Raw genomic sequence first — 12,053 nt, forward strand, 5'->3', positions numbered from 1 at the left:
ACTTTTATCTGTTACCAGCTATGTATTGTTTTTAAAGAAGTTGTCAGGGTTTTTATACGGTCCGGATTCTTTACAGTAGGTGTCTGTGACTTTTTGGGGATAAATTTCAACAATAAACAAACAGGACACAGTTTACTTGTTTTAAAATAAGTGAAACATATATACAAATGTTTATTACACAGTTGTTTATCACAGTTGTATCCAAAGCTTTAAATAATTCTATTTTTCGTCAAAGTCCACACAGTCTGATTCAACTACTTTAGAACACAATTGACAAAACAAATTATTATTCTTTGCTCTGTTATTACAATACAGTCTGTGATAATTTCACTTTAAAATTACCACTATAACTGTTGGTTACCGCACTTGTATCCAGAGCTTTAAATAATTATTTCTTTTTCGCCAAAGTCCAAACAGGCTGGTTCAATTACTTTAGAATACAATGACATGACGGATTCTTCTTCTCTACTGTGTTACTACAATACAATCTGTGATAATATCACTTTAAAAATTGCTACTATATGCTCTTTGATGACTGCTTTTTCACATCATGGAAATAAAAACTATGCTAGAATATCACAAGAAAAGTAAAGAAATTTTCTACTAGAGTTCAAAATATATACACCAATGTAGATTTTGAGAGAACAAACAATCTTATCACCAAGATTATAGCAGCTCCTTAAAAATGTAAGTAAATCTTACATCTAAGATTGTATACAAGTATTGAGAGATTATTTTACATCATGGAAATAAAAACTATGCTAGAATATCACAAGAAAAGTAAAGAAATTTTATACTAGAGTTCAAAATATATACACCAATGTAGAGTTTGAGAGAACAAACAATCTTATCACCAAGATTATAGCAGCTCCTTAAAAATATAAGGAAATCGTGCATCTAAGATTGTATACAAGTATTGAGAGATTATTTTAATGCCTCTATTATGGCATTATTTTTAAACATGTATCGAACTTGGTATAAATATGTCATTTCTGTATTCATATGTAGGTGCACATGCTTTTTCAATTTGTCCATTTTAACATATATTAAAAGCTCTCTCCAACATTTTGCATGTAAATGCGCAAGAGTTCAACGAAGCTTCATAAAAAATGTCGAGAATATCCGACGAAACACTGTTACAAAACGCAAAACCTGCCATAACCTGCCTTAAAACGAAGAGTAGAATGGTGAAACTTTGCATGTAACTTCGCAGCGAACTAGTATACCTACATACAAAATTTTGTGAATTTTTTCTAATAAGCCATTTTCTGCTATATGTGCATAGGGTACGGTCCACCTCCGTCGGTTGAATGTGCTGTATAGGATGTACTGCTTGCAAAAATCCCGCACGCGTTTAGAGCAGCCGCAGACAATGGGTTAAGTATCAAAAATTATGATGCGTCGACTCTATTATTTCCCTTACGAATCTGTAACTTTTCAAACTAAATAATTCTTCCTTTTACCAAAAAAAAAAAAATTACAAAATCTTAACCCGTTATTGTATAATAACCTTTCTGTTCAGGTATCATCTTAGTAGCCTTCATCTGAACCCTCTCCAAAAAGGTAAGGAGTCCAAACCTGAATATAGTACTCCAAATGTGGTACGGCACAGTGGTATGTCTGTGGACTTATACTACTAGAAGGCCCGGCATGGCCAGGTGGTTAGGGGACTCGACTCACAATCAGAGGGTCGCTGGTTCGAATTCCCGTCACACCAAACATGCTCGTCCTTTCAGCCGTGGGAGCGTTATTATGTGACGGTCAATCCCACTATTCGTTGGTAAAAGAGTAGCCCAAGAGTTGTCGGTGGGTGGTGATGACTAGCTGCCTTCCCTCTAGTCTTACGCTGCTAAATTAGGGACGGCTAGCGCATATAGCTCTCGTGTAGCTTTGCGCGAAATTCAAAACGAACAAACAAACAAACTATAGCAGAGAACAAACGTTAATGATTTGATATTGATGTCAAATTTTCAAACTTTTGGAACTGGAAGATGTTTTAATTTAACCACTTCAAAGCTGAACGTATTTCATAAGTAAATAGTTCACGATGTAAAATGGAAATGTAATTGTTGCATTATTAAAGTTGTTCAATGGAGAACACTTTTTTAAAGAAATATATATAAGATGTTCCTCATATATAAGGTTCGTTTTATATAAGTCACACAGATACAAATAATTTTGTGTCAGTGTGGTATGTAGGCATAAATAATCAATGGAAAAAATTATCAGTAAAATAAATAATGCTCTGTTATTAATTCTTACCATAAAAGTCTAATTTGTAAATGACTTGAGTAAAAATTGATAATGATTGCAATTCACTTGCTTAATCTGGTTCATACCATTATAGTTCTTGTTCATGAAAGTTGATGGTATATATAGTGCCTAGACCACTACTGTGTCCTTCTTTTGTATCCCAGTCGACCTTATGAGCCCTGGTATTAGGTGAAAGGCTCCATTAACATTGGATATGGCAGATTTATTGTGTTTGGCATATCAGAACATGTTCTCATTTGATTTAGCCCATGAGTTCATAGAATTATATTGTTATTGTATATCTTTATTAATAAATTATTTTTAAAATTTCGATATAGAATTGTTCTAGATGAACAAGATGTGACCAAATATAAACTGAAGTAATTTTGCCCTTAGGCAATCCCACAATATCTCAAACATTAATCCAAATGTGTCGTTTTTCTGTATATGGCCAGCATATATATATATAAAAGACACGTATATATGTGGCCAGCATAGGGGGTAAGTCATAAATTAGTTCTGTCTTGTGTATTGATCGTGTGTAAAGATAAAATTCTACAAATAATAATAAGTCAGCCACGAAAGGAATTCAGTGACTGACAACAAAAACGTCACTCATGATCCAACTTTACTTACACGAAATCTAATTTTAAACTCGTGTACTGTGTAATAACTTTCATATGTACATGTAATATGTGGGTATATCGCATGTTTACCACCTGCTTTAGCATTATAGAGATTTTTAAAAAAGTTCAGCTATTTAGCCATGCTATAATGGTGACAACTCTTGGTTCTAAAATCGTTACGATTACTTTATTCTATTTGCTTGGTTTCTTTGTTCTCTATAGTAGCTGTTGTCTCTTCTGCTCAAGAGGATATTTGGGCAATAGATAGAATCCGGGTTAAAAGGATTGGCACTTTAATATCCATTGTTGGCCGTTTATGATGTTGACTGGATGTAACAGCCATCCAATGGTGTGAGGGATTAAAGATCACAAGGTAATTATGTTGATTGGGCAAAAAAACAAGTTTTCCTGTTGAATTAAAGGCGCACTTTCCTTAGTCAGTTTCAATTAGGACATCTTAAAATGAAGACTTCTTTCAAGAACAACGTGTTTTAGTTATACTATGGAGATAAACACAGCTTAGTCGATGGGACTGTAATGTCGTCTATTTTCGTTCATTTGTTGCAACAAAGGTTTTGTTCACTTGTTCAAATTTGTCAAGATTCATTATTTTACACTTAAAGGAACTCAGTCAAGTTATGTGTTACATAACATTTCCCTTATGTCTTGATCGAAGTTGCTGGTATTTGCGGGTTTGCCTATCTAATACTTGTCGGGAAGTCGGTTTTACCTGAAAATATCGCATACATCACTCGTCTAGTAGACTTTGGTGAAGGACAATTTTTTTATTAAAAATTTATATTGAATGTGTAGGTCGATTTAAAAGTGTTTGGCGAAGTCTGCAAGAGCAGGAATTAAACAATTCTAAATCCTTTCTCAAATGAACAGTGTTTATTTTCAAGGAGGCAGAACTAAAACACTTAATATAGAACAAAATCTAACGGCTCAGCTTTAAGAGCAGAACGATCAATTCCAACTTTAAAATATTAAAAAAAAACCTATTGTCTGCCTTTATTGGCTTAAAAGAGAAAACTAGCTAGCTTAACTCTACAAATAGGCTGTACACACGATATAGAGCAAGCTGGCCATAAGGACGATGCGCGAGATTATCTCTTAGACTTAGATATGACGGTTTCAATTTGAAAGAAATTAAACTGCGCTCACCAAATGCTGGATTCACAGTATGCTGAATTAGGTTAAAGTTTCTCTGTAGAGGTATTGCTAGGTGCTTAAAAGATTCGGGGCTCGGGCCCATAGGTGCGGGAATTTTCGCAGCTTCAGTATGAGTATGATATCGATTATGGTTTTCTATTCTAATTTTTCAAGACAAAAACTGGTGATTCAGGGCATTGTCAAACAGAATCGTGGCTATCAACTGCTCTCCCTCTTCTCCAACTAGTTAATCCAAGGAGCAAAGTGAAATCTGCCGAGTAATTTCACTTATACCTACCAGTCTTGAATTTTAAGCCTATCTGCAGGACCGCATGCTAGCTTTCAAGTAATTCTACAAAAACACTACGTGCAACGTTTTATATACCTAGAAACATCTAGAACTTGCTAACATAAATGGCACAGCGGTGTGTCTGAGGACTTATAACACTAGAAACCCATAGTGGGCAGAGTAAAGATAGCCATTGTGTGGCTTTGTGCTGAACTTCAAACAAACAAACAAGCAAACTTACTAACAAGTTAACTCCCGAAGATTGGAACAGACTTGACTTCTCCAACTGGATTAGATCAGCCAACACTGCAGAAAGAAAAGAGCCAACCAAAACAAGAAACCCATGAGCTAAAAGAAAACCAGAAAGAAGGGGCGAAAATTTTCCAAACTTTTAATCGTCCTCTTTCAGTTTTAGATATGTCAAGTGAACTATTAACTGATAATCAGATTTCTGTCTTAAACGTAGGCTTAAACTTTGCTGTTAAACCTAAAAATGTACCTATCGAACAATTTCTTCCTACCACACAATCTAGCATCAACTCCTTTAATTTGAATCTCAATGAAGCTGAAAAATTCAGAATTAACATATACTATAGACTTACAGAATACAAGGACAAAAAATTAAAACCTAACATTAACAGAAATTAAGCCAACGCCACAAAATAATTAAAATCTAACAATAAGATATATATAAAAAGAGCTGAAAAAGGCGGTTGCACTATAGTTGTAGATAAATCACGTTATAAAGTAGTTGTCAACACCTTATTAAATGAAGCATCTTACCCCATACTCAAAGTTGATCATACCGACAAAGTTACTTCAAACATTAAAAATTAGTTAAAGGTTGCCCTATCATTACTGCTAAAGAAAAAAGTTCCCTTATTCCCATACATTATTATCCTCTCCCTCTTCTTTTTTACGCCCTTCCAAAATTTACAAAGACAACATTCTTGACAGACCTATAGTATCTAGCATAGGCTCACCATTACAAAACGTTAATAAATTCTTAGTTAAGATATTAAACTCTCCACTTGAAACCAGCTCTTGTTCTCTAAAAAACTCTCCAAACTTTGTCAATAGAATCAAAAACTTCAAATTAAACTAAGAAGATATATTAGTATCTTTCAACATAAAATCTTTATTTACCTCAATACCTTTTGAACAAGCCTTACACTGTCTAAAAGAAAAATTAGAAGACAATCCTGTAACAGAACACCTTATCAACCACACAGAGTACTGCTTAAACAATACTTATTTGACACTAGCTGGAGTACCTGTCCCCTGGACGGAAGTTATGTAAATTTGTAATTAATGAAAGGTTATCTTAGGACATGAAAGTTGCTTCTCTTATATGTAATTATAAAAATGCCCACAAAAACTGCAAAACACAAAATGCGAAACCGCAACTTATCTTGTATCCCCGCATGGACCCAACAAACTCTCATGCTAAATTTGGTTAAGATCTATAAACAGGGGGCGATGTAGTTGTAAAAAAACTTAACAGATTAGCGATGGGATCCCCTCTCCCTTACACTTAGTGACCTCTGCATGTCCACTCTAGAAGAAGAACTGTTTTGAAACAAATTCATAGATTCAAAAAACCTGAAATCTGGTTAAGATAAGTAGACAGTATATTGTGACATGGGAAAGAGACACTACTCAATTTCATTTAATTTTTAAACACATTAAGACCCAATGTCATAATTTCCACTCACGAAATATAATCCAACAGTTGTCTTCCCTTCTTAGATGTGAATTTAAAAAAAGAAAATAATAAAGTTGCCGCCGGTATATACAGGAAACCCCATTCCGTCACAATTCTACGACATTAGCTGTCGGCAAAGGGATGAAGCAAATAATTATTTCATTTTAAGGTTTTCTACATGTATAGAAATTATATTATCGGAATATTATGAAGGCAAACATTATACTGTCAGAATACCTTGAACACGAAAATATTACGTCATAAAAACTGTACCCGTGCAAACATCAATAATAGTGTATGTATTTGCTATATAGTGATAGCCTCCCCCCCCCCTAGCAAATTATTCAATTACTTTATTATTCTGTTTTTCCAGCAACTTATTCAATTATTTTATTAACTACATTTTATTTTTAATCAAGTTTAGTGCGATAGTTTATTTGGTCACTGTATTTTTTGTGAATAATGTTGCTCACTGTGCTAGGAAATGTTTTGTTTTGAGAACATAATTATGTGCTGGCAGTAAAATGTCGTGATACTTTCCACCACCATGTCACTACACATAAGATCTAATTGATGTAAAACGGTATTCAAACTTTCATATAAAATTAACATTTAAAGAATCCCTTTAAAACAACAAAAACAGGGCATATACAGTATCCCATGAGAATGTTGAAAGAAATATATAGGAAAAATATAACGTTTCTTCAGAAATACGACGCAAAGAACATCAAGGTCATGTGCATAGAGGTGAATTTCAGGTATCCGCGTAACATATTATCAATATGAAATTGGCAACAAAATATTTTGAGATGAAATTCTTCTCCTACACTAACCCAAAACTAAAAAAAGAGAGAGAGAGAAAAAAAAGAGAGACCGTTTAGAAACTATAGAAATCATCAAAGCAAATGATCTCTCACTAAACCGTGATAATAGCCCTAGCAACATCAGCTGTATTTGACAAGGTCTATTCACCTTTCATAAACTTGACCAGGCTTGACCTCAACCTATATCCTGTCACCATTTCCGTCACATTTAATCCCTGTGTCCTTTGTCTTTGTAAGATATATAAACCCTGTATTTCTTAGTACTGATCAGCTTGTGTCAAGATCCTCATGCCTTCTCTGGCCTCTTTCAGAGTTTTCCGTCAATACAACTATAATAAATGTAATCTACGCACTCTAACTTAAAAATAATAACGATTCAACTCGTTCTCACGCGCGGGTTTGAATGGGGACGATTGTTTCCTGAACACCCAAGTTGAGAAGAGCCAGAAGCTTTCAGGTTGTTCTCTCTTACTTCAAACTAAATTCCTGCCATGTTTAGTTTTTTTGTTTTTTTTTTTGTACTGATCATACTTGAGGAAGACAGACCAATGTCCTATCGAAAGATGTAGTATGTTCCACCACCAATAAAACTTTTTCATTATGCTGTTGTTTGCCTACCTATTATTAAAAGTATGATAAGTTTAAATGAAGACAGACAAAAACATTATTTCGTGTGGTCATCAAGAAACTCCCCCTTCCTTCGTCTTATTTCCAAATTTCCTTACAGCTTCTCCTGATGTCTGGAGGCATACCCACCAGTTAGCCCAATATCAATTTTTTTTTTAAATTAATTAGTAAACTTCCCCACGATAATCCAAAACTCTCTAAACTTGGCTGGCAATTAATCTTATTCTTAACTCACGTAGTGAGGTGAAGAGAAACTGAAGTTTCTGATCGTCCCTGGTTGTATTTCAGTCAGTCCCCTTCGGGGAATGAAATATGTATTAGCCTAAATTCTCACCGTGGATATCATTATTTCGTCATTTAAGTCTCCGCTGAGACCTCATTGTGTCGTATAGAGCTTCATTGCAACTGCTAATTGATTTTTTTTTTTTACATTTTGAGTTATTACTGAATATAGAGGGACTAAAACTTGTGGCATGACGATAGTTTTAGTACCTATCGTATCTTGGGTACAAGAAACATATAAAATAAATCGGGGTAAATAAAAAAGGTTATTTTCAAAAATACAATGAACTTAAAATAAAACGCATTTGAACACTAGGAAAAGTTCAGATTTATCTGAGACAAATAAATGGTTGTAGTTTATTTTTTGCAGGAAGAAATAATATAATTTCTGTATAAAATACATCAAACTGTAGTGAAACTGTGAATGGATGAATTTAAATAAATAATGGTTAAAACAGTGTGCCGAAAGTTAGGTGAGGCATTTTAACGTCACGTGACTAATTGCCGCCATAGCGACCGGATGATACGAAACTGGTTATTGTAACGAACGGCTTTAGGTTTAGGCTTATGTATCGTTTTATATTTTTAACTCCGAAATTTAACACAAATAAAAATAATTAATGTATATAAACTCTTACAAATGTCGTTTTATGACAATTACTGAATTATTATTATTTGTTAGAGAGACACTGTAAAATAAATTCCCCAACATTAATATCAAAATTTAATTTCCAATGGCTGATGTCGAGTACTGATGATACTGGTAGTTGAGTGTATCCCTGTGGTATTGACTAAGGCTTCTCCTAAACAGAAGTTGTGTTGTTCAACTTATTGCCTAACCAGAACATAGGCCATATTATATATCAGGATTTATGACGGCGTTTGTGCTGTAGACTAGTTATTACCGTAGTATGAACTATCGAGGATTATCGTGATATAATCTATCCAGTTTCTTGTACTTAACTCAATAACTGATTTAGGCTACGTTTTCCATTTAGTATTCATTGTAAAAATGCCTGTCAGTAACGTTAAAAATGAAGGTAAGTGTTATTTTTTATAGCAATCATACCCTACGAAACTTAAGTTTTAGTTTTACTATGAATGATTATGATTAAATAATTTCTGCTCTAAGAGAGTTAAAGAGTAAGTAAGTAGGCTAACATTTTAATAGTAGGGGATGAATATTTAAACTGATGAGAACAAGTAAAATGAACAATAGATATTCAACCAATCAAGCTTAGCCATCCACACACCAAAGCAACCAACCTAATCTAAACCAGATGATCAAAGCTTTTACATCCTGTTGTATAGGGTACTTATGAAACAAAAATCTAATCTAATTTCAAACAAGATTAGAAATTACATTATTAGACAAACCAAATTGTGAGTTCATAAATACATTAAGGAAAGGTGATATGTTAGAGAACAAATTTCAGTTGAGGCTTTCAAAACTTTCAAGTATGTAAATTTCATTCAATTTCAAGTTTCCGTTTTTAAATAGACAATTTATTCAAACTCCTAACAGTTTGAAACATCAGAAACAAGTTCCAGGGCTATCAACTGTTAGGAATCTATTTAAGTAAGACTTTTTGAAATGTGGTAAAGTCATGCAAGCATAGAATCAAAATGTTGTAATCTGTTATATTTTTGGGATCAGTGTAATGCTGAATTTAATGTGGATCCAACCAACCAAACAACTACAATGCATTATGGAAAACTGCTAATTTGACTAAACACATTGTTTTCTAATTAGTTTAAGTATGAGAATAGGCTGAGATTCATGAGTCTCACATTCAGTGGCTGAGTGTTGATAGATCTGCAAGTTATTTGTAATATAATATTAGTTCTCCTGTATGTCGGAGAAAAGTTTTAAAGTCTGTAAGTATCTCTTCATAGCTGAAATTTTGGAAGCTAAGATATTGTTCAAGTAGTCTTTGCATTCATTTCAACATGTTATTGCCACCTATTTGAAAAATAAAAAAGGAACCAAAACGTATATCTTATTCTAAATTTATCCCCACCAAAGTAGTATAATTTTTAGTTTTTAATAATCTGTTTATTAATTTTTTCAAAATTTTGAAAATAGACCTGTTGTTTAAGAAAGGATGTTGTTTTGTTGGAAAAGCTTAGAGGAGAGCTATCAGAATGATTCTAAGTTTGGAGGGGTTAAAGTATGGCAGCAGGTTGAAATCTCTTGATGTGCTTTTGTTGGAGAGGAAAGGGACTTTGGGGAGGGACATGAATGATGTTTTTAAAATTTTTAATTGTTTGGAATCCATAAATTTAGAGGACATTTTCATTAGTAATACTTTATCAATAGGAAAATAATGGAATATTTTGCCTTCAGATGTCATATATGGTGCAACGTTGAAAGAAATTTAGTATTTTAGAAATTATGATTGAATATAGGAGAAGGGGTTTCTATATGCAGCTCAGAGTAGGGTGGTAGGAAGTGGGATAACATAATGGGCCAAATAGTCTGTTGTTATACCTTATCGGGAAAGACGGGGGACACAAAAACATCACTTTTTACTAAAGGCAAAAAATTGGTTGAAAGTTTGAGGCATTTGTTAATAATTGCAGCAAGTTACATTTTTTCTACAACACACCTTTCACTAACCCAAATAAAATGGGTCTTTTTCAAATTTTTGCCCTGACTAATATATAGACCTGCTTTTCACATTAAAAACTGATTTCAATACAAAGATCAACCATCTAAACTTCGATGTTCATGGCTCGTGTATAAATATATACATGTAGTGACTGACTGTTAGGTCATGTACATTGGCAGAACAAAACACCACTTAAAAACTAGAGTCTGAACATTTAAGAGTATCTAACAGAATTGATCATCCACTACTTAAACCCAGCCACTCATCCATTCATTCACATTTTGAAACCACCGGTTACAACCTTTCATATAACAATTTCTCCGTCATTAACACAGGATATTCAGAACTTGAACTCTACACTAAAAGACTGCTCGACTCTTAGCGACTCACAAAGCTCTTTAGATATAAAACTATTCTAAATTTTCACACTTAAAACTCAACTGTTTTGCAAGATGTCTATAATTCTTTGTTGTTTTATCCTTCCATCTATCACTTCTCTTAATAACTAAGTAAACTAGTGATTATAATATTACAGTTTTAGTTAATAATCATCTCTGTAACACAATTTTCAGATTTTGTTGGAGATGGAATGAGTGTATTCCGAAACATTTGAACCTAGTTAATGTTTTGTGTTTTATCAACCATCTTTATCTTCATTAATAAGAACTGTTAAGCTTCATTTGGACAATAGATATACTTTCAAAAGAATTGGCTAACCTCAGTATCTTAGCAATCATCAGGGAATGTGAAGATGCTTCTGTCTAAGAAGCTATTGGAATTGTTAATATAAACAATGACTAGCAAAGGTTCCAAAACAACATCTCCAAAGAACCCAGCTAGTTATATTCTGTCAATGAAAGAAAATATCAGTTTATTATTACACTTTACTTTCTTTCTTTAATTCAGTTTTTATCCTTTTCTGTATTTGTTCACCAGTTCTAAAATAAAAAGAAATAAGCCAAAAATTATTATTAAGGCTAAAAAGGAGTATTAAAATATCTTGGCTCAAAATATCATGCAAATAGAGTTAAGGGTAATATCGTTTGCCTTTAAGATTTTAAAAAGGACCATTATTATTTAAGTTTCTGTAGTAATGATGAGAGATGAACTAAGCTGTCCAATTTTTTTAAAGGTTGAGATAATTCTTGTTAAATTCTATTTATGTTTATTTAAAAAGATGTTGTTGAAAATTTTGGTAGATTTATTGAGAAGAAAAGCTCTTATTCCAGAAGGGATTTATCCTCAAAACTAGAAAATGCATAAGGAGTTAATGGGAGCTATAACTGGTATTTTGCAAAGGTTTCTCAACTTGTACCATTTTTAACAGTTGAAAGATTGCCAGTATGATCTTTTTTTTTTGTGTCAAAAATGAGTAAAGAATAGATTTGAAAAATTATAGTTAAGTTAGTTTCCTTTTTTGTTTGAATATGTTTTTAGGTTGTAACGTTGAAACATGTAGAGTCATGGCCTTCAAAAAGTTGACGGATAGGCTTATGATTTTAACTTTATACACAAGTGCCAAAATACTATAATTAATAACTCTCAAACATATTATTCTAAAACTTAGTAGGTAAAAATGAATCGTAATCAATACCTACCGCTTGTTTTGACTCCATGATTGTCATATAAAAGACAAACCTCTACCCTTGAGTTTCACAGGCACACTGCTTTAATTCTACAACG

At 33.1% G+C, this 12,053-nt stretch overlaps 1 protein-coding gene across 4 annotated transcripts in view; it reads left to right on the forward strand.

The window, feature by feature from the left end:
• Positions 1-8,277: 8,277 nt before the first annotated feature.
• LOC106478764 (disks large homolog 1-like) overlaps positions 8,278-12,053 on the forward strand; it is a 124,391-nt gene continuing 120,615 nt past the window's right edge. For all 4 annotated transcript variants that reach the window (XM_022382404.1, XM_022382405.1, XM_013939326.2 and 1 more), the window contains exon 1: positions 8,278-8,798. In XM_022382404.1, the coding sequence (XP_022238112.1) occupies positions 8,771-8,798 (28 nt within the window). In that variant the 5' untranslated portion in view covers positions 8,278-8,770. The remainder of the gene's footprint in view (positions 8,799-12,053) is intronic.

The sequence above is a fragment of the Limulus polyphemus genome, unplaced genomic scaffold (genome assembly GCF_000517525.1).
Source record: "Limulus polyphemus unplaced genomic scaffold, Limulus_polyphemus-2.1.2 Scaffold247, whole genome shotgun sequence".
Taxonomy (NCBI): Eukaryota; Metazoa; Arthropoda; class Merostomata; order Xiphosura; family Limulidae; genus Limulus; species Limulus polyphemus.